Genomic DNA, 21,259 nt, shown 5'->3' with positions numbered 1-21,259 from the left:
AGATAAGAAGACCTTGAATGTGATGCAGGATGGTAAGACTGTGATGATAGATGAGAAGATGAGAGGTCATCAGTATAAGCTGAAAGGTGAAGTCATGGAGGTGGGAGCTGCAAATTTTGCGGAATACGTTCCTGGCGGTGAGGCATCCTCGTCGAACTGTTCAGGATGAGCAACGGAGATAGATGGCTCAAGTCTAGGTACGCGGAGGTTCACACATGGCGGATTCAAGTTGGCGTGTATATTCACTAAGGTGGAGTTTGTTGGAATATGTGTCGAATATGTGTACATAGTAGGTTACAGATAGACTTGAGTTATAATTAGGTGGGATTAGAATTATAGTTGTAGTCAAACTCTTAATTTCGGGTCTTTAAATAGATAGTACCATCGTTGTAACTAAGGGTAAGACAGAAACAGTTGAGAAGGAGTGTCCGTAATCATGCCCCGAGAATATAGGTAATTTAACCTAACCTCGTTAAAAAATATTATATCTTATGTGTTGATTTTGTGCTTGACTAGATGATTTTAACGATGTTTCCGCTAAAACACTAACACGAAACGCAGCGGAGGCAAAAACACACGCCCGCCCGCCCACCCGCCCGCCTCCATTTAATCTCCATCTCCGCCAGGACGTCGTTGTCTGCGCCGCACTTGCCATCGCCGTGCTCTTTCACTGGGCGATCCTCTCCCTCAACTTCCAAGTCGCGCTCCGTCCAGCTGACGGGGAACCCAGGCTGCTGCTCCGCCCAACATCTACTTCCGCAGCAGCTCCGATGGGCACCGCATCGAGAACTCCACTTCCCCCTTTCATCGCACTCTACCTCGCCATGGGCGCTCTCCTGCACGCGGAGACGTAAGTGGCCGCGCCGCTGAGCTCCATCTCCAGCCGGGCGTCGTCGCCTGCATCGTCCTCGCCATCGCTGCGCCCTTCCACTCGGCGATCCACTCCCTCACTTGCTTCGTCGCGCGCCGGCAAGCTGAACGCGAACCCGAGGTGGCTACCGCCGCTTCAGCGCCGACCGTCTCCGCGTCGAGACCTCCACTTCCCCATTTCATCGTGCTCTTCCTCGCCATGGGCGCTGTTCTTCACGCGGAGCCACTCGCGGCCGCCGCCGAGCTCCACCTCCACCCGTCCGTCTTCGTCTGCGTCCTCCTCGCTGTGGCCGCGCTCTCCAGCGGACAGTCCTCTCCCTCAACTTCCTCGTAGCACGCCGGGCAGCCGAAGGCAAACCCGAACGTGTACTGCACTACCGCTGGACCAGCGCCGACCGGAACCACATCGAGATCTCCATACCCCCCCCCCCCCCCCTTTCATTGTGCTCTGCCTCGCCGTGAGCGCTTTGATGGACTTGGAGCCGATCGTGGACGCCGCCGCCGAGCTCCATCTCCACCCGGCCGTTGTCCCCTGCGTCGTCCTCGCCGGTGCGGCGCTCTTCCACTGGGCCATCCTCTCACTCAACTTACTCGTCGCGCGACGTCGGCCAGCCGACCGCCAACACAAGACGTCGGACCAAAACAGGGATTTACGCGCCACGTCGGATCAAACGTCGGATCAAGTTTCAGTATGACAACAGCTTCAACTTACAAATTCAACGATGCGTGTTTGCTGCAGCCACTGCCTCAGTGCAACAAGAGGTAGCTGGACAATTAAAGATCTCGAAGGCAACCTGTGATGGCAACCGGCAGCATCTTTTCGATCACAACCATCACGGGTCGGTTTCGCCAGCCGTTGCGTCTCTCGGCATCCTGGGGGTCTCCACGGTGGAGTCGCGCTTGGCGAGGCAGGATGGCGGAATCACCGTGCCGGAGCTCTTCCCCGACGCCCCGTAGCAAAACGCGGACGCCTGGCCCCCGCCCTCCGTGGTCAGGTTGACGTTCTTCAGCTCCAGCTCCCGGCACGGCACGGTGTCGCTGCACGCGATGCTGATCGCCTGCCTCGTCGCCGACGTGCCGCGGATGCCCACGAACTCCACCTTGCGCACCAGCACCGCCTGCGTCTGCATGCACACGTTCGCAATGCGAAGCTGTTCAGGCCTGAAACTGAGAGACGATGCGCCGGTTCGCATGCATGCACGCACGAGATGGTTTCAGAGGCGCTGGACGGCTGTGACGTGCCTGGTTCGCGCAGGGCGTTGGCTGGTCGCAGTAGTACTGGTCGATGATGATGGGGTTGGAGACGTTCTTCATCACGATGCTCTCGAACCTCAGGTTGCGAGCGAAGCCCATGCCTCCCTGAAACAACAAGTTGCACGTGCTGTCAACGCAGCTATGCTATGCAAGCGTTGTTCCGACAAGATCGTTCCTGTCAGAGTGGAGGATTACAGTATCACCTGCCAGCTCTTGATCCGTACACCGTTGGTTGTGTTCGTGAGCAAGCAGGTGTCGACCTTCACGTTCTCGACCATGTCGGTGCTCCGGTTCTTGCCGAGGCTTCCGATACTGACAGACACGTGCCGTGTGTCACAGTCCGTACATTGTCAGTCCCAGTAGCAAGGATCAGATCGTAGCCTAGAACTAGAAGAGTGTTACCTGATACCATGGCCAGGTCCACATGAAATGTCTTTTACGCGGACGTCAGAGCAATTGCCGACCATTGAGACGCAATCATCCCCTGGAAATATTCATTTGTTAGTACGCAACCATCTTGATGAGGATTGTAAGGAAAGCCTAATCACCTTATCATTGATCGCTTAAAAAACGGCGACGGTGATGCAATCTAAAAGTTTGCATCTAAAGTCAAATAGTGTCGGCTGGAAATATTCCTAAATTTGAAAAATTGTGTGCTGCGAGGAACCACAAGAATATGACCAGCAGCAGCAATGTGGGACTTGGCTGCATCTGACATAAGGAGTAGTCCTACTTTGACAAAACCTTGTTCCAGCCAACTAATCGCTGGCTCTGATCTTATCTCGTGGAAGAAAATAGTGTTCATGATGCTGTTAAGGAGTCACCATCGGACAACGAAAGCTGATTAGTGCAACTAGTTCTTCAGCAAGCGCGTGGGTGTGTACAGACAGACCTGTCGAGATCAGGTTATCCATGATCCGGACGTGGGAGGAGTCGTTGAGGTGGATGCCGTCGGTGTTGGGGCTGTCCGCCGGCGCGATCACCCGGAGGAAGCTGGCCTTCACGTCCGAGCACCGCGTGAACGTCAGGTGGAACTGCTGCCCGTTCTGCAGCGTCACGCCCTGCACGCTCACTCCCCTGCACTCCTCGAAGTGCACCGCCTGCGAATATTCACAGCAAAAGCTCGCAGGGTGAGGCGCGATCCGCGATCATCGCCTCGCCGCCGGCGTCACGAAGCACGTCTCCCGGTGGAGCGGCACGGGAGCAGAGCATTTCACCTTTGGACGAGGCCCCGCGTAGCAAGGCTGCAAGAACACGAGCAGAGCAGAGCCACGGTTCAGAGAATTCAGGTGAGCTCACTGATGTGAGTGCAGAGTTCAGACAGGTCAGGTAGGTGGTGGTTAAACCGGTGAATTCATTAGTACCTGGGTCTTCTTGCGCTTGCAGGTGCTTGCCCACCACTCCTGCCCCATGCCGTCGATGGTGCCGCCGCCGCTGACGGACAGGTCGTCCACGCCGTAGATGTAGAGCCACTTCATGGGGTCCCGGCCGGCCCACTCGTCGGGGCTCGCCGGCGCGACGATCGTGCCGGAAATCTAGCACCACGTTAACACCACCGTGAACAAAGAGTAGTTTAGTAGTACTGCACGCGATCGAAGCCGGACGGCACGGAACAGACACGTACGTACCATCAGCTTGAGCTTCTTCTTGCAGGGGCCGGAGAGCTGCACCGGCCAGATCCGGTAGGCCTTGCCGGGCGGCACGGCGAGCACGGCCTGCTCGTTGGAGGTGCAGGCCGCGCTCCACGCGTCCAAGAAAGCCTGCAGAATTCGAAAGAGAGCGAGTGCACGGTCAATCTTGCCCGAGCGTTCTTGGCGGCCGGCTAAATAAATCGAGATGACCGCGCGCGCAAGAGTTGGATCGCGCGTACGCACCTGGGTGTCGTTGGCAATGCCGTCCCCGACGGCGCCGAAGTCGTCGAGCGTGAGGAGGACGCGTGCCTCGGCGGCGCCGGACAGGAGAAGCCGCGCGGCCACCAGAGCCGCGAGCGCCAGCGGCAAGGACAAGGCCATTCTCGCTTCGACCAGTTAGCTCGGCGCCGCTGTTGCGCGCAGGCACTGAACAGCCTCGGGAGAAGGAAGCGATGGCGAGTGAGAGGACGGGATAATGAAGCGGGTGCTGGAAGAAACCGGTGGCGGTGTAGCAGCAGCAGCAGCAGCAGTACGACACCTAGCAAGTAGCATGCATGTGCCGCCTTGGACCGCGGTGGTGGCCGTCCGGTTTGCCGTTTCCGGGAGGAGGCCGGTGAATCATTCGTAGACGAAAGGGAGATTTCTGCATGTGGCATGGGAAATAGAGCCATCTGCGGATTGGACAAGCATCCGTGATTGCTGATTGAAAGATCTCTTTCGCTTCATGCAGTAAGTTGAGTGTAGCAACCAGCAAATGGAAAATGGGACTAGCAGTATCTGATTAAACTACCGTGGGTGGAACTTGGAAAGGGCCTTTCCCTTTGCGCGGTTACTGGACTGTAACAAGCCGCAAAGGCAGCAAGAGTTTCTCCAAAGTGTAGGGAAATCAGGGGAGTTTGGTGGCAGGTTTGCATCAGCCATGTAAAAGCTATGCCTCCCATAGGCTGAAACAACATCAATCATCTTCTCCTGCACTGCACTTTAGTGCGAGAATTGTGGTGGCGCGTTCTGGATGCCCATGCTCCAGCTCAGGACACCTCCTTCATGAATTGGTGGAGCGACCTTCGATGGCGCGTGGCTGTCCAACATCGCAAAGGACTGGACTCCTTGATCCTCCTCATCAGCTGTCGCACTTGGCTGTCGCGCAATGACATAGTTTTTAACAAGCGGCGCATTTCGTCGGACAACATGGTAGCACTTATTCGGGAGGAGGCCGAATTTTGGTGCCACGCCGGAGAAAAGAATATCTACATCCTCTTGGAGCGTCTGAGTACCTATGGCGCCGTAATCTAGCGACTGCTTGTGTTAGGCCCTCGGTTGATATGTTCTTTGTATAAGTTTCTAATCATTTACATTCGGTTCGTGACCTAGCTATGGTTGTTGTAAAAGACTCTTTGTTTCTTCCTTCTTATTACAAAAATGTATAGCTCTTCTGCGTATTAAGAAAAAGAATACGAGTTTACACAGGCCAAGCTGCAGCTAGCCTTCCATTTGCAGCAGAGAGTAAAAAAAAAAAAAATTGCTCCAACACCTAGTTTAGCATGCTGCATATGTGTTTTTCACATGGAGAATCAATACAATATATAGCAATTAGATGAAGTAAAATACGAAAGTTTCCAGTATGATGATGTCCCTTTCCACAAGCTTTCCCTTTGGCACAAAGTTTCCTGTATGATGATGTCCAATCTAATCCATAAAAGAAAAAAAACACGAAAAAAAATGTCTCAATAGCATTCAATCGATTTGGTGGTACGCGCTTGTTTTATTTTGTGTACTGTATGTACGTGTGTTCATTATTCCAGTGGAGACCAACTTCCCCAACATCCACCAACTCCGGGAGTACATTTTTAGTACTGGAGCAGGAACTGATTTTTTTTTTTGGGTTTTCCCAGCGCATGAACTGAATTCAGATACGTCGCACGTCTGCATTTGTTTTGTTTTTATGTGTGCCAACGCATGCGTGCCACGGGATATATTTTCCTCTTCAAAACAGATGATTTTGAGGTAAAAAAAAAAAACAGAGTTTGTTTGGTCAAATTGTATGAATCTGCATGCAGTCTGGACTTGAGAGCAAAAAATCATATCTACACTGAAATCTCCAGCTGACGAAGGGCCGTTTCCAGGATTGCTGAAATGACAATTTTGATCTTTTTCCTTTTTCTTTTTCGCCGGCAAGTTTGAACACGCTGCTATGCTTGAACTCTGAATGCAGATAGGAAAGGCTGAACGGATGTTCAGCTCAAGTTCATCTTCTGACTCGTCAAAGAAAGCAGCCCACCATCGTCGCGAAAAATGTCATGCGGCAGAAGAGTGTGGAAGACGATGATTAATTCCACGCGTAACAAGAGAGAAAGAAAGAAAGAAAGAAAGAAGCCTGGAGAAATTTTTCTTCATGGTTCCAAACTCCCGAAACAGGCAAACGAGTTTCTGAAAACTGTCAGTCACCACCAGTTGGCGAAAAGCTTGGGTGCTGGTTATTACACTTGCACCTGCCCGTTCGTAGATAGAAGTAAAGCCATAGAATAGAAATGTACACTTCCATTGGCCTTTCCCACACAAACTGAAAGCAATACTGCTGGATATTACAGTATAAAATATAGAGGTTAGCGCATCTAATCCACCTTTAACATGTCAGTAGCAAACCATGAATTTTCCCTATCCGTAACCTTTTCATGGATTGCCAACTCTTTTTGAAGAGCACAGCCATCACAGAGAATTGCTAATTCTATGGTGCAACAAGAACACATGTAACTTCAATTTCTCACGAAATAAAGCACACTGTACAATCCAATTCATGAGAGCACTGACAGTCTGACACCTACTATTCACTTCTACTCTACACAAGCATCTCAATTATGATTCTTTGTGCTCTATTACTACCTGGACATGCGAAATGCGCCCACAAAAGGAAGAATAGAAACTAACAGAAGCTACCAAATGGAGTACGTTCCGATCGATGCTGGCACACAGTACAGATCAGTGGCACCTGCCCTTTGCTTTCGCCTTGCCGCCGTCCTTGCCCTTGCCGCCGCCGCCGAAGAGCCTGCAGAAGCCGCACACAGCGACCCGCGGGGACGGCGGGTCGAGCGCTGGCGGCACGCGCCCGGCCGCCCTGTACCCGCCGTGCTCGTGCCCGGTCGATCGGCTGCGCTCCACCGCGGCCGCCGGCTTGAACTCGCCGGAGAAGTTCTTGTCCTCCCACACCAGCCCGGACGAGCCCGACCGGCGGAACGTTTCGCTCGACCGCTGCAGCCCCGCCATGCACGCGGCCCGCGCGCGGTCGACGCAGCAGGAGAAGATGCTGTGGCTGGCGAGGTGAGCCGGCGTTGAACTTGGCGTGCAGATGCACGGAGGCAAACAATCGATAGAGGAGAACGTACGCGCGTAGAATTGAAACCGAGCCGCCGGGGCGGTTGCGATAAAAGATCAAATCTTTACGGGGTAGGAGGGAGGGAACTAAAAGGGACGGTGGCCGGTCGACTCGAGGCGATAAAAATGGCCACGGTTTCTTGAGACAATGTACTCTGATCGCCCGTCGAGATCGCTTGCTGACCGGCTGATTCACCTGCTCCGTTTCCTTGTGTGTTGCGTCGGTTGCGATTCGATTCGCGGGGTGGCTGCTGCGAGCGTCGACGCGTTCAAGGAAGGAGAGGATGCCCCGCGCGCGGCCGCTGGATCTGCCGTGCCTCGCCCGATGGGTTCCTACTGTCTAGTGCTCCAACCACTCAAGCAAGGTATTATACTAGTACTAGCAGCCGGGGACGGTGGTAGGACCGGAGCTGGTCCCAGAACCACGAGGAAGAAAATTCTGTGAGGCGGATCTTTCGGAGAGACTCCTGCCACGCTGCGACACGTGTCCACGCGCACGTAGCCCCGCACACGCGCGTGCCGTGCGATAGAGCGTGCACGGTGCGGATGGGGGTCTCTCCGGGATCCTTCGCGCGCGGGGCTCACAGAAGTTTCTTCCGAACTACGAAGTCATGGTTGTTGTAAAATTAAGAGGTACAAGATTAATTTATTTTTTAATATATAAATAATATTATAACAAATCTACTATCAGCGTAAAAGAGTCAAGCTAGTTCTATCAGAATTAGTATTGAAACTAGCGTATCAACCCGTGCGACTGCACAGGCTAAAATTTAGCTTACGACTGAATTATAGATATTTATGTTAATAATGGTTGTATGCTAAGATACATCAATTATTTATATTTAAATATTAGAATGTAAAATATAAATGTAATTTTTGTTCATAATATTGGGATCATGTTTACTATTTGTGAATATATCTAATTTATAATTTTCATTTTATGTGTTATGCAAATTAATTTTTATTTGTTTCTTGATTTTTTGAAATTATTATTATTTTTAATATCGTCACCGTATCTCATATTATTATTTTTAAATATATTATAAATTCTTTGATATTATTTTTTTGATAATCCGTAAAATGTTTGTGTTTTGTTGTTTTAATTTTGTAATGTTTGATTATAATTGATTTGGAAAAATATGTTGATTGCTAACGTAACTAAGTTGGAGTTTACTAACGTAATCTTATTGGATAAATTGTATTTTTTAAAAAAAGAAGAAAAGGCAAGGCAAGTAGTCTTAGGGCTGGACTCTATGATTTGTTTTTTAATCTTCTATGATGTTTTGTCTGGTTATTGATCTATGATTACAGTTAATCAACCAATTAATTCGACGGTTGGATCTTTTACTTTTTTATGGAAATTTCTAGAATTTTTTTAGATTAACGTGAAGGCACCAAAAGGAACCTCCAATTAGTAAATATAAGATAGCAACACATACACATGCAGTACATAAACAAAGTACCTAACGCATGTACCATTATTGCACATGAACGAACTTATAGTGGATCCCGCTAGGTGAAAAGTTGATGTAGATGTCGCAGAGAAAGTCATGGGAGCAGTCACACGAGTTCGCTTCCCAAAAATCTGATCGCCGATCTCTCGTGCAAGTCTCGACTCGAAGATATCGCTCACCCTCAATTTGAGGCACGACAAAGAGAGGGGTGGCAAAAATTCGCACGACAGAGAGAGGGGTGGCAAAAATTCAGAAGCAACATGCGTAGCGGAAACCAGAGAACCACCCTGGACCACAAAGTGAATGTGCACGTTCCACTCCAGTCACGCGCGAGTGCCCAATTAGACACACAACTCGTCACGACGCCAAGTCACACCTTAATCACACGAAACACGCATATATGTCACCATAACAATAAGCCTTTTCTCTCCCCACTTATATGCCACAACTACAAACCTCACATAAGACTTCTATTTAAATTGAACTATCTAATCATGGTTAGACAACGTGGAACTAAACCACAAGCCTCTCCCACACCACCTGACTTTTCCAATTAAATTTGAGCCACAGCAATAGCCTATTTGAGCTGGGCCTCAAATTCCAACCCTGGTCTGGTCAAGTACGGATATGTTTAGCTAGTTTTGGTCACGGTCGACCTGACCACCTGTGGTTTATTCCAGTTACCCACTACGACGCCTAAACTAGAGGAAATCATGGGACCCTCAAAGTCATGGCATGAGGCGTACGTTAAGTAGAAACCCAATCGCCGCACATGACCGAGCCAGGGTACAATCCAGTCATGAACTACACTAAAGCTTGAACAGTATAGCTGCCTTCTTGTCTTGCCAGGCTCGGGCCTGGGCAGCTACTGGATTTTTTTTTAAAAAGACGGTAAGAATATTATCAATCATATATTAGAAGGAATAAGATAAGAGTTTATAAAAGAAAAAACACATGATATGATCGGCTTCTCCGAAACCGAAATGGAAGGGAAAAAACACAACCCGAGAGACAACCTCCGTCCCCAGCAAGCAGGGGATGCGAATCACTGAAGATACAACCGTCCCCCACTCTGAGAACTGAGACTAAGCAAAGAGAAAGAGAAAACTGTTAACAACAAGCTGAAAGCTTAAGAGAAAATAACATAAACTAAACGATATTGATCTATCTCCTCCTTGAGCTGAAAAGCCACCTTTGTTACTAATAGATGTTTGTTTTTAAAAGTTCTTCGATTTCTTTTTCTAAATATTCCACAAAAGAAGAGGCTCGGCGGCTACTGGACCTCACCGACGCCTGGGTTCGGCGGCGTCCCTGGTCCCAATTCCGACGAGCTCATTTGGGATGGCTCCCCGGTTGGTTCCGCCGCGAGGTCCCGGTCCTTCCCATCGTAATTTGGACGCGAGCGCAAGCCACCCTACGACCATATGGGATTTTTGCACGAGTGCACATCACGTCTCTCTCAAGAGCAGGGAACACACACAGCCCACCTGGCCGCTAGTCCATTGAGTCCCAAGTCTGAACTGGTACACCAGTAGCATCTCCCCTTTGTGACCCGTCGCTTCCGTCCAGGAAAGCTCCAAACGCGTCCAGACCATGGCACGCCCTGTCCGAGTCCGAACAGACCCTACGGCCAGAAAGCGTCGCCGCTAATGGACGGTTCAAGAGGCTTGATCCAGGCCTCTCACGGAATTCCATCATTCCAGTACGTTAGATAACTCTTGACGTACAGATAAGATCGCAACAGGATGTTCCATACATCGTACATTTGCACACGAAGATTCTTTCTACTCTATGTCTTCCTTTTCTATTTCAACATTTGGTACCTTGGCAACAAGGTGAGGCTGGACCTGGAGCATTTCAACAAAAATAGATTGCTACAGAAGTTCCTTTTCCAATTACATAGCAAACACAACCTTCATTTTTGCCTGCCCCAGAAAATATCGCATCTTAGCAACAGCTGTTCAGGTACCCCAATACTTAGTCTACAGTGTATAGGCTACAAGCTCAGGCCAACCATGGAAAAGATTTGGCGCCACTTTGGCAGCAGGATAAGGAACCCCAAAACAAAGCAAAATGAGAATTGTTGGCAGCTTCCACAACAGCACAGTGCTGAAATGAAACGGGTATGTACAGTGCCATTCTGTGCCTTCGTCCATCATAGCATCTGGGGTTTCGGAAAGCATTCGGTAAAGCCACAATGAGCAATATTCATCATGGCAACAGGGCGAGCAAGATCGAAATCAACAGGCCCTCCTCCACCTGCCACTGCTGGGGCTTCTAGGGTTCCCTTGGTTGGAGAAAGGATGCTTGTTCCGAGCCATGGGTGAACTGCTGCCACTAGCCCCATGATTCATCATGGGGAGAGGTGAATCGTTTCGCATGCTTTGGGTCTCAGCCTCAAGTTGTTTAGCCTCCTCTTGTAACGTAGACAGCTTTTCACATGTGAAAGTAGATATTAGTCCCTACCAAGGCTGACCGGTGTCACAAGATGCAAGCCAGTTTACTCACCCGAAGTTCATTTTCCTTCAGACGATCCTGAAGGGAAGTTATAGCTGGACTCAAACTAGTACACAAAATGTGAGACTGATAAGTTAACGGAGTATTGCCCAGTATATTTGGCTAAAATGAGACAAGGAGATTTTGTTCTCACCAGTACTCCATTAATTTGCAGAGAGAAGAGTTGTATGTAGATGTATGGTGAATAGATGTAAGAGGGTGAATTTTCCCATCACTGCAACAGAACCGCACAACATTTACCACAGAAGAACCACACAACATTTTGTAGTTATACTCATGAAGGAATTTGAGTTACCAGATATTTTGTTGCATGGCTTGACTGTATGCTGACTGTTCCTCTTCAAAAAGGACCCGTTGCATATCACAGTATGAAGTCAATGTCGTTTCCAGCTTTAGCAGATTCCTTGTAGGGAACACAAGAAGTTTCACCCCCTTCCTTACATACTCTGCACCACTATTGGCAAGAAATTGTATATTAGAAACTAATGGTTGTATTACACCACCCAGCTCTTGGTAAATCCATCAGCAACAAATATTGATAATACACAATAACCTTAAAATGTTTCATCTTGGACTCCTGGTCTCATGTGATACATCATACAATACTATGGAAATGACATGACCATTGCAACAACAATGTATATGAGAACATACTTAGAACAACACTAGGGCGCAATCTGTTTGATAATAGTCACATATTAAATGGTTAGGTGCTGTTTGGTTCGGTATTTTTACGCTGTGATCCGATTACGGTGTGAAAGGATCCCGTTAGTGCCAATTTAGTTTGGGTGCACTGCAATTCAATACCATGTAAACGGATTACAGTCTAGTACAACTCCGATTACACTCTCCAACAAGTGGATTCAGATCCCGTTACTGTGATTTGTGATATCAGCAACCTCTAAACACACGATCTGTCTCCCGATCCTCTCTCTCCAAATCGATGGTGATAGAGTGGGGAGGGAAGGATGTGGCACGGAGGCAACATTTGATCAGGCGAGGGCAAGGCGGCGTGGCCTAACGCGCACGCCCGGTTGTTGGCGAGGCAAGGAGGCGGCGGTCCGCGCTGCTGTGCGGCGGCTTGGTTCAATGAGCGTGCGATGGCTGGCACGATGTGGGACAGCGACCACGCGCAGCTAACGGTGGCCGGACTGCCGGAGCTTTCCAGATTTGGTACCTTCCTCCATCTCCTTGCCAGCGCGCAGTGTTCCAGATGTGATGGCGTCTTCCACGACCTCGTGTTGGCGACTATGCTTCTTTGCACAAGCCTGGGAGTACTTCGCGTGTTGCCACCGCCGCCGCAGTCAATGGTCTTCGTCCAGACAAGGTCTCGATGGCGGACGGAGCACATCGTTTTCCACCTTCGTCTCGTTCTCTTCATTAATCGAGATATTGGTGCCACTAATCAAGTCGCAGCACTGCAGCGCAGTGAGACTTAACCAAACTCTGTATTGGCATCCCATATCATTCTTAAATGGAACCAAACAAATCAGGTGATCATGCGCTGCAACCCCAAAACCCCTGTAATGCAATTACGTTTACATTTGCATTAACAAACCTTGAACCAAACACCACCTTAGTGTGAAAAGAACAATGTGGAGTCAATAAAATGACTGTTGGGGAAAAACACAAGCCACTACACTATTGGTTTTTTAGGGAAGGAGCTTATAACAGTAGCTATATGAGAAACAATCTCAAAGAGCACAAGTTAATACACATTGCTATAGGTTTCAAAAATATATGCATTCAATGTTTAGTGTAACTGTTCAGGAAATAAAAGGAATTAGATTACTAATTATTTGGATACCTAATGTCCATATTTGACCGGTGCAAAGCCTCCTGGACGCTTGGGGTCATATCTGAATCATATGGATCAACAGACGCTTCATGCGTGTTATCCCGATTGTAAGCAACAATAGTGTTTTCTCTGGGTTGATGCTTTGCTGAATGATTTGGGTCAGGATGAGAATAGAAATCCATATCCGGCGATCTTCCCCGGGCCTAAATAAATAGACAGATGTTCAGTTAGTTTGCCAATGTACTAATAAGAAAGCACACTCACACAACTGCATGAATTAACTATAGCTCCTATTGAATAGCCCAGACGTGAGAACCCCACCACCATGCATAACTGAAATGCGTGAATAAAAAATGGTCTTCAATCCAACTACAACTTTGATTGATCCACAAAGATTTCCTAAATAAGCTAGTGAAAAGCACAAGAGAACATACTCCACATATGAAGTTTCTTTTATATACAGAAACTAGCTTACTACGCACTTGTCAGAGCACAACAAGGTATTCCATATTCTCACTAAATGATACTTACAAGCTACACAAATTCAACTAAGCAGCATGAGTCAAGCAAATCCAGACAAAAGAGGCAAAAAAAACCCCACCCCAATCGATAAGAATCAATGGACAGGCTTGCCAAAAAAAAAAGAAAAAAAAAAGAAAGATATTGCAACAAGTTGGTGCTTCAAAGATAATTTTTGCCAGTGCTGATACTTAACGGCTCGAATGTGCAAGCAGTATATCAAATTTAGACTACATAAAACGGTCAGAAGTAATGAAGCCTTTTTTTTCTATTGCAATCCAACACTCCGCATCTAAAGCTACCTACAGAATACACAGTTTTTTTGCAAAAGGTATGTTCCTAACAATGTGGAAGGCTATATATTTAATCTAGCATGGTTATCAAGATAGAAAGAACAACAAATATGAGTGCTTATGTCTTTCTATAGCAAAGCCTTCCATTAAGAAGACATGACATTTTATCTACTAGTAAGTACCTTCTGCAAACTGGAATCTAAAACCTTACAGCTGTAGCCAAACCAAAGACGCAATCTACAAACTTTACAGCTTTACAATTTTACCAAACCAACTGAAATGAAGTGATAAAAAAAATTAACCATAGAGGGCATTAAGTACTCTTATCATGCGATGCAAGCATCGAAACATGCAACTGAAGGCAGCATACAAAACTCAACAAGATAAAAGAACAATTCAAGAATTACAAAAATTGAAGCCTAGAATTAAAATTTTCTTAATCAACAGTGGCATGTTTCAGTATGTGCCACCCAAGCACCATAAAGTGCCTCTTAATAAATTAATCCAACTGAATAACATTTCTTTGGTGATATTTATTTCAGTATCTGCCAGGACCTTCTGAACACAAACACGAGGACAATAATTTCACTTAACTGGATAACATGAGTCAATGTTTAAAGCTGGAACCTACTTCCATATCTTTAAAATACTTTCAAACATAATGCTTACAATAGAAAGGAAACATAACGTGAGTGCTATGACTTGAACTATACATTGTACACTTGATCTTAAAATTTTGGGTCTATATTCATTTCATTTTCTACTACCGTCCCCCCCCCCCCCCCCAGCTGTCCAGCATCATTTATGGTCTTAAACACTCTCCATCCAGTAGAATGTATGCAGATCTGTTGGAATGATGCATAGATGTACTACCCAAGAGAAAAGGCCATCTTGATATAAATATCACCAAAGAAATGTAGCAAAGTGTTTAAATAAAATAAATTCTGCAAACACACATGGTATCGAACTAAACCTTGCTACTTTTTGAAGCTCTGGAATCCCCTGTATCCTGTTTGATGCCCTCAACCAATGCAGATTGTGATGCTAATGCATTATCTGATGAACTCCAGGATGATTCAAGGTCAATGACTGGAGCGATAGTACGCTGTTGTCCACTCTGCGACTGAAAGGCAATCACTTGGATTTTCCCAACCTGCAGGCACATCAAAATCCAATTCAGCAAGACTAATGTATGCACATGTGCTCTGAAGAGGACATAAACACGTTGTCTATATCAAGTATAAAAATTTCTACCTTTTGAGCATCTTCGCTGAAACAAGAAAATATCAGCCCCACGAAGCCTGGATCCAGCAACTGAAACATTGCTTGGGTGCGAACATCTGGAAAACATGGTTCATAGGAGTCATATAAACCTTTATTGTAGATGGGCAACATCTCAAAAGAGACAAACTCATAAAAGCAGATGCACTAGCAAATTCTCTAGGTCTCCATTGTCACTGTCAAATGACCAAGTAATGAACCCTCTGTCCCTCTGCCTTTGTAATCAAGGCAACATAGGTCGGTGTCATCATCGAAGCTCTGGAGTAAAGCTATGTGTCTAAATATAGAATATTCCAAACCCAAGTACACAAAAGCAGAACTACTTAGCTGCCAACTGCCTCTAGCATACTTAACATACATTTTCAGAAAAGGCAAGTAAGCATCTGTGGGGATGTAGTAAGGGCTAGATCACATAAAAGGTGTACGCTTACAATAACAAAATCACTAATAAATTCCTGAACCACGTAGGCGAAACGACACACATCATTTGACAGCACTGCAGCTATTTTACACGATAAATAAATGCCAATATCAGGTCACCAGAGGCGCTACTTAGCTGCGAACTGCCTCCAACATACTTAACATCCATTTTCAGAAATGGCAAGTGAACATGGGGATGTAGTAAGGGCTAGATCACATAAAAGGTGCACGGTAACAATAAGAAAATTCACTAGTAAATTCCTAAACCGCGTAGGCGAAACACTCATCATTTGACAGCATAGCAGTTATTTTACGAGATTAATAAATGCCGATGTCAGGTCACCAGAGGCCACTTGAGCTCATAGAACAAGTGCAAGCCTAGGCCAAAAAAAAAGAGTTACCAATTGGAGGTAATGCGAATAGCTTACCTACATGGGAAGGCAGAACGGTGATATGTGGGTGGGAGTGGTACCAACCGATCACTCTCGTAGTCTTCCCTATGGTGGCCGTCATTTTGTGCAAGCAGGAGTTAAGTCCAACCCTCCAAACCCAACATTATACTTCTCCACACAATACCAAGCAACAAAGAAAAATCTCAAAAAATGTAACCGAAATGAAAGGATATCTCGGCTTGCGCCGACGCGGCGGCGAGCAGCTCGGGGTTGACCTCTACGCGGTCCTTCTTCCGCTCGCACCTCATCTGCGGCGACGCCCCCCATATCACGGCGGTCGCGCCGCCCCTGCTCGAAGACTACAAGTAGGCAAGCGAAAGCAACCACGATCAGGTGAGAGGAGGAAGCCCTTCAAGTCCGAGAGAAAGGGGGGGCTGGGAGGGGTAGGTGGGGGTGTGACCTCGACGTCGCCGAGGAGGAGGCCCATGACCTCCTCGGTCTCGGTGGTGAGGGCGTGGGAGAGGCCGGTGAGCCACACCTCCTCGCTGATCTTCACCTTGGTCAGCGACATCTCCGCCGTCGGCCCCGCGGTCGCCGCCGATCGGCTGGGGTTTCGGGGCGGCGGTGGTCGGTGCGGGGCTCTTCTGTCTGAGCTCGCGAACCTTATTGGGGGACGGCCCCGCGTCGCTGCCGTGGCTTGTGCTGCGTCATGTCTCGCTGCGGGGTTGGGCCCGCGACACGCTGTCCGGTGTGGGTCTCGGATCCGATGCGGTGCGGCCGAGCCGGCAGACGGACACTGCAGGTGGGCCCAAAAACTACATCTGATCGCAACTTTTTATTTTTATATTTTTTAATTAAAAAATTGCAGATATATGTGCGATTTTGAAAAAAAATCATGACAATTTTGATAGCGTTTTGATTTTTAAGCATTGGAACATAATATTTTTTAGATTTTAAACTTATCACCCATATATTTATATTTTTTATTTAAAAAATATAAAAGTTCACCTGGCTGCGCTGCCAAATTTGCAATCCTCCTTGCATGAAAAAAAATAAAAAGAAGAGGATTCCACCAGAAGATCTTGGGTTACAGTTAAAATTACTGTGATAAAAGTTCGGAGACCTGTTCCCCTCTCTACAGTAGCAAAAGGTAACCCAGAGGTGATTCTTGTTTTCCGGCGTCGATCTCCCCTGCCTCTCTTCTCCGACAGCCTCCCCGGCGCCAGTGAAGGAGAGGTTCGGCTGGATTGACGTCGGTAGCTTATAGCTTAGTTAGAGGTGTTAGGTTTGTAGATTTGGCTAGATAAGTAGGGCTCTGATGGTGTTGTTGGCAGCGGTTTTATGCAAGATTTGTTTCTCCTTGTTGTATCTGGTGCGGTTGCTGTAGTCGATGACGTCTCCAACAACACTTGTGAGAGGTATGTGTATGTTTCGTCGGTGAAGTCTGGTGGTTTGTGTTGATTGTTTTGGTGGCGAAAGGTGGGGTGTTTGTGTTTCATCCCTTTTTGTGGTGGTTGTTGCCAGGTCATCGGTCTATGTGTCGGTAATTGCCGAGGTTGGTGTTGCCGGGTCGTCAGTCTAGGTGTCGGCGGCCACAGAGATGGTTCTTGCCTTCTTTGTTTTTCGTCCATCTGTGGTGGTGGCATGTGCGGCAGAAGGCGTCACAGAGGAGGAAGATCACAATTGTTTCATTTGTTTCTATCGGCTGGGGGATGACCGATGGGTGTTCATCTGCATAGATGTGTCTTGGGTATTTCCAAAGCACCGAATGTTACGATTTTACCAAGGTTTGGAGTTCCTCAATTGTTGGAGCAAGAGGTTTGGGTTTGGGTGCTCTGTGCATCAGAAGGAATTAGAGAGAAGGAAGAAGATGAACATAATCCTCAAAGGTTTCTATCAGTACACGTTCAAATTAAATTTGAATTAATCACTAAGACGATCATTTAACAAAATGAGAGCTAGCTCATGCATGTCTTTCGACGCGTCGTGTACTAACCCACATCTAATCACAAAGATCAAGTCACTGATGATTAAACCGAATTCAATTCTAACAGTTCCGATATGTGTACGTTGGTAAATAAAAAAAACTATTACCCACACATACCTTCAACAACATGAATATCATAACAACAAAAGATTTACAAGATTACAAACTTTCAAGTTGAGACATAAAATAAGTGACAAGATTTCAACTAGTGTTAAATTACAAACATCGTAGATGAAAATAAAATAACAACCTAAAAAACAAAACCGATGACGCCATCTGCGCACAAGGCAACTGACCAGAGGCTAAAGTAACTGGCAACTAACAACCAACTGAAAAGAAAATAAGCAGCGTGAGTACGAAATTACTCGCAAGATTTAATCCATATTAAATACATATAAATAGCCCAACTTCATATATTGTGTATTTAGATGTTAGAAGAAAGCAGCCACAAAATTAGGGGGCTCTACCCCCTACAATTTTCTTTTTTCGCCATGCGCCAGCGGCCATGGTCATGGATACGAGTCACACAGTCGGTGCTAGCGGCGGCAGGATGAAGAAGACCGGTCGAAGCCAATTTACTTTCTCTGTTTCTCATCCCAATAGGCAACAGCCCAAGTGGCCGACTTAGTCATATGGTCATCCCAATAGGCAATAGCCCACAGCCAGCCCAATAGTCAATTAACCAGTCGGCAGGGCCTGCCAAATTGCCCATAGCCTATCATCGTGTCGAGGCCGTCATGCTGTGAGCCCATGACCGTGAGGGTGAGGCCGTGGCCGTGAATGCCCAATCCGGCAAAGGGCAAACCACAAATCCAAATCCATAATCAGTGATTCGGTAATTCCGCAATCCCGGGCTCCCGGCGACCGGCGACACGATGGCTCGGGCACTCAGCGGCGGCCGAGAGGCAACGGCAAGTCGGCGAGGGCAGGGGTGCAAGCGCGGAAAGGCAGTCCTGGTCGGTGTGGTCGCCAGTCTGCAGTCAGGCCTCGCCGGCGAGAAAGCCAGGTGAGCGCGAGTGGACGATGTGAAGACCGGCCACCTAGCGACCAACAGTATGACAGAGGCGCAGAGCAGAGCGGCAGGCAGGAGCAGGCCTGAGCAGGAGGCAGGCAGACAGTTGTTCAATACTTCAGCTGTTCTTGTTTTGTTGTTCACTTGTTCAGTTCTTGTATGATTGTTTCTTGTTCACTTGTTCAGAGCAGAGCGCCCTCGATGTATAGCTTAATTATTTTATAAAAATATTTTTTTATTATTATCAACAAACTATGCTAATTAGTACTTATCATTACTAATTCTAGTTAATTATAATTTAAATTATCAATAATTATTGTTAAATACCTATGATAGTAATTAACTATGGTTAACAATATTTAATTATAACTAATGTTTAACAAAAAAATTGATAGAACATGTACGAGGTCATTCAACCGATTTTGATACGGTTCGGTATCACATCTTTTTCATATATTTAACAATCTAAACATCTCATCATAAAACCAATCATAAAACTAAACATCAGAACGTGCTGATGCTATACCATCTCATATGTGTAGTAGAACTTGCTCTGATCCCACGTAACTCATACATATAGGTTCACACCCTTAAGCCATCTGTTTGCATATAGGTTCACACCATTAAGCCACCTGTTTGCCGTAAAAATCCCTTGATCTGTCAAATCACATCAACTTTACCCGTATGCGTTCTGAATCTGAAGCCACTGGAAAGCCAAGTGTAGTATGTGTTTTGCTGACCTGGTCCTGGGCACTGGACAAGCACTCAAGTAGCATTGCTGCCCAACATTGTCTAGTCGTAACCTATTTCACTGTTTTTGAGCAGTATGTCTCTCGGTGTATCACCGAGCCGCAAACCATAATAGATCGTAGCGAAAAAAGCAGGATACATACTAAAATGTTAGCCAAGAAAATTGTAACTATTAAATTTTAGTTATTAATTTTTATAATAAAGTTTCATATCAGCATACTCAAAATCTTCTAAGCACACTCAAAACCAGAAAAGTAAAATAAAAAAACCACTAGAATCATTTCAACAACTACTGCTTTCTCAAACAATCGAAAGTCGTCCAAGAAAAAGATGTAAATGACAGTCACAACCACATATATTATATATCTTTTCCCAACTGTATTGTTAAAAACACAGAAGATGAGAGAAGTCAAAAGCACAAAGATCGTTCGTCGCAAATTCTCACCCTTCTCGCAAATAAAACAAAAAACAAAAAACAAAATCTCACCCGACGCCTTACAACACCCACAGACACTGTGAACACAAATACACCAACGGCGAGCTTACAGCAAATACGTAGGAATCATGGAACCGGAAACATGCATGCTAGACCCATTCTGGACAAGCAAACCAAAACAGGATCGAGCGCATGCATCTACTGATCCCTGGTGATGGGGGAGGAGTCCTTGGCGTTGTTGTTGCCGGTCTCGCCTTTGTCCCCGCTCATCCCCAGCGTGCTCATCACCGCGTCCTTGGCGCCCACCGCCGCGCTCTTCACCTGGTCAGTGGCCTGTAATAATAACACAATAAACCACGCACGATGGTTTTCAGGAAGGATTTCGTGATCAGAGAATTGCGCGCGTGTTGCAGGTGTGTTCAGTGTCGTGCGTGCACCGTGCAGAGGGGCGGCCGACCTTCTGGATGACGTTGCCGTTCTTGTCCTTGCCGGCGACGGCGGAGTCCTTCTGTTTGGTGGCCTCCGTTGTCTCGGCGGCCTTCTGCTTGGCCGCCTCCGCTGTCTCGGCGGCCTTCTGCTTGGCCGCCTCCGCTGTCTCGGCGGCCTTCTGCTTGGCCGCCTCCGTGGCCTCGCCGGCCTTGCCCGCCTCGTGCCCCGCCGCGTCCGACGCCCGGTCCTTCGCCTCCTGCGCCTTGTCCCTGGTCGCGCCCATCGCATGCCCCGTCTTCTCCTGAACGTCGCATTATCGCGAACCAAAACTCTTTAGCATGCTCGCATGATTCTAAGCAGAATTAAACTACGTGATGAACAACACAGCTCGCGTGTTACTAAATTACGAGAGAGAAAAAAACCATCGAGATGGGCACCTCGGTGCGGGCCTTGGTCTCGCCGGCCTGGTAGCTTGCCTTGTCCTGGCGGGAAGCCATCTCTCTCAGATTTGGCTCGAACTAAAACACGAACCGGCTGATCGCTCAAATCACTCGGAGAAAGCAAGGGTTGATCGATTGGCCACTGATGCTCACTCGGCTGAAGCTTCGACTACTGATGGCTAGAGGGTTCACAGCAGGCGCTATTTATAAGCTGCAGGGGCGAGAGGCGCCCGGGGACACGTCGCGGCGGTCGCGCGCCGGAGCACGTAGATGGGCGCCACGTACAAAGGACACGCGCGCGTTGTGTCACGGATCCGTACGTACCTTCGCGAAGCCTGCCCATGTAGATGGAGCTGATTCATCGTCGGCAGGTCGGCCCATGCGGACGCTACCAGCCAAGCAGGAGA

At 47.5% G+C, this 21,259-nt stretch overlaps 4 protein-coding genes and 1 long non-coding RNA gene across 6 annotated transcripts; 1 reads left to right on the top strand and 4 right to left on the bottom strand.

Annotated features, from left to right (window-relative positions):
• Positions 1–1,551: 1,551 nt before the first annotated feature.
• On the bottom strand, positions 1,552–4,136 carry LOC133929332 (probable polygalacturonase At1g80170). 2 transcript variants are annotated; one of them, XM_062376045.1, is made up of 9 exons: positions 3,999–4,136; positions 3,753–3,884; positions 3,489–3,659; positions 3,342–3,368; positions 3,017–3,224; positions 2,527–2,608; positions 2,328–2,436; positions 2,113–2,229; positions 1,552–1,994 (listed from the first exon to the last, which is right to left on the bottom strand). In XM_062376045.1, the coding sequence occupies exons 1-9, from the start codon at positions 4,134–4,136 to the stop codon at positions 1,704–1,706; spliced, it is 1,275 nt and encodes a 424-aa protein (XP_062232029.1). In that variant the 3' UTR covers positions 1,552–1,703. The 2 variants fall into 2 exon arrangements, with proteins under 2 accessions (XP_062232029.1, XP_062232030.1); XM_062376046.1 differs by having other exon boundaries at positions 1,852–2,037.
• A 2,347-nt stretch (positions 4,137–6,483) lies between these two features.
• LOC133929331 (MAPK kinase substrate protein At1g80180-like) lies at positions 6,484–7,480 on the bottom strand. The gene has a single exon (XM_062376043.1). It carries the CDS (start codon positions 7,014–7,016, stop codon positions 6,732–6,734), a length of 285 nt encoding a protein of 94 aa, XP_062232027.1. The 5' UTR covers positions 7,017–7,480; the 3' UTR covers positions 6,484–6,731.
• Positions 7,481–10,402: 2,922 nt separating this feature from the next.
• Positions 10,403–16,515, bottom strand: LOC133929329 (uncharacterized). The gene is made up of 10 exons (XM_062376042.1): positions 16,259–16,515; positions 16,032–16,157; positions 15,835–15,922; positions 14,960–15,045; positions 14,679–14,858; positions 12,903–13,096; positions 11,391–11,549; positions 11,229–11,309; positions 11,087–11,141; positions 10,403–11,010 (listed from the first exon to the last, which is right to left on the bottom strand). Exons 1-10 carry the CDS (start codon positions 16,367–16,369, stop codon positions 10,819–10,821), a joined length of 1,272 nt encoding a protein of 423 aa, XP_062232026.1. The 5' UTR covers positions 16,370–16,515; the 3' UTR covers positions 10,403–10,818.
• A 102-nt stretch (positions 16,516–16,617) lies between these two features.
• LOC133929330 (uncharacterized) lies at positions 16,618–17,584 on the top strand. The gene is made up of 2 exons (XR_009911592.1): positions 16,618–17,216; positions 17,323–17,584. It is a non-coding gene; the product is annotated as an uncharacterized LOC133929330 (long non-coding RNA).
• Positions 17,585–19,884: 2,300 nt separating this feature from the next.
• On the bottom strand, positions 19,885–21,019 carry LOC133929328 (late embryogenesis abundant protein, group 3-like). Its single transcript, XM_062376041.1, has 3 exons — positions 20,850–21,019; positions 20,441–20,713; positions 19,885–20,316 (listed from the first exon to the last, which is right to left on the bottom strand). Exons 1-3 carry the CDS (start codon positions 20,907–20,909, stop codon positions 20,182–20,184), a joined length of 468 nt encoding a protein of 155 aa, XP_062232025.1. The 5' UTR covers positions 20,910–21,019; the 3' UTR covers positions 19,885–20,181.
• Positions 21,020–21,259: the final 240 nt, after the last annotated feature.

Source organism: Phragmites australis, chromosome 9, assembly GCF_958298935.1.
Source record: "Phragmites australis chromosome 9, lpPhrAust1.1, whole genome shotgun sequence".
NCBI lineage: Eukaryota > Viridiplantae > Streptophyta > Magnoliopsida > Poales > Poaceae > Phragmites > Phragmites australis.
The sequence above is the reverse complement of the archived record's forward strand: the minus strand, read 5'-3'. Positions and strand labels throughout refer to the sequence as shown.

Bases quoted from the DNA above. Each gene is read 5' to 3' on its own strand.
- LOC133929328 (XM_062376041.1), bottom strand. From the start codon at position 20,909: ATGGCTTCCCGCCAGGACAAGGCAAGCTACCAGGCCGGCGAGACCAAG. The intron at 20,714-20,849 runs GTGCCCATCTCG...TGCGACGTTCAG, and splicing joins AGACCAAGGCCCGCACCGAG to GAGAAGACGGGGCATGCGAT. The intron at 20,317-20,440 runs GTCGGCCGCCCC...TTATTATTACAG, and splicing joins ACGGCAACGTCATCCAGAAG to GCCACTGACCAGGTGAAGAG.
- LOC133929332 (XM_062376045.1), bottom strand. From the start codon at position 4,136: ATGGCCTTGTCCTTGCCGCTGGCGCTCGCGGCTCTGGTGGCCGCGCGG. The intron at 3,225-3,341 runs GTGAAATGCTCT...GAATATTCGCAG, and splicing joins ACGCGGGGCCTCGTCCAAAG to GCGGTGCACTTCGAGGAGTG. The intron at 1,995-2,112 runs GCACGTCACAGC...GTGTGCATGCAG, and splicing joins CAACGCCCTGCGCGAACCAG to ACGCAGGCGGTGCTGGTGCG.
- LOC133929331 (XM_062376043.1), bottom strand. From the start codon at position 7,016: ATGGCGGGGCTGCAGCGGTCGAGCGAAACGTTCCGCCGGTCGGGCTCG.
- LOC133929329 (XM_062376042.1), bottom strand. From the start codon at position 16,369: ATGTCGCTGACCAAGGTGAAGATCAGCGAGGAGGTGTGGCTCACCGGC. The intron at 11,550-12,902 runs GTATCCAAATAA...TCTTGCCAATAG, and splicing joins CGGTCAAATATGGACATTAG to TGGTGCAGAGTATGTAAGGA. The intron at 11,310-11,390 runs GTAACTCAAATT...GTTCTGTTGCAG, and splicing joins GCCATGCAACAAAATATCTG to TGATGGGAAAATTCACCCTC.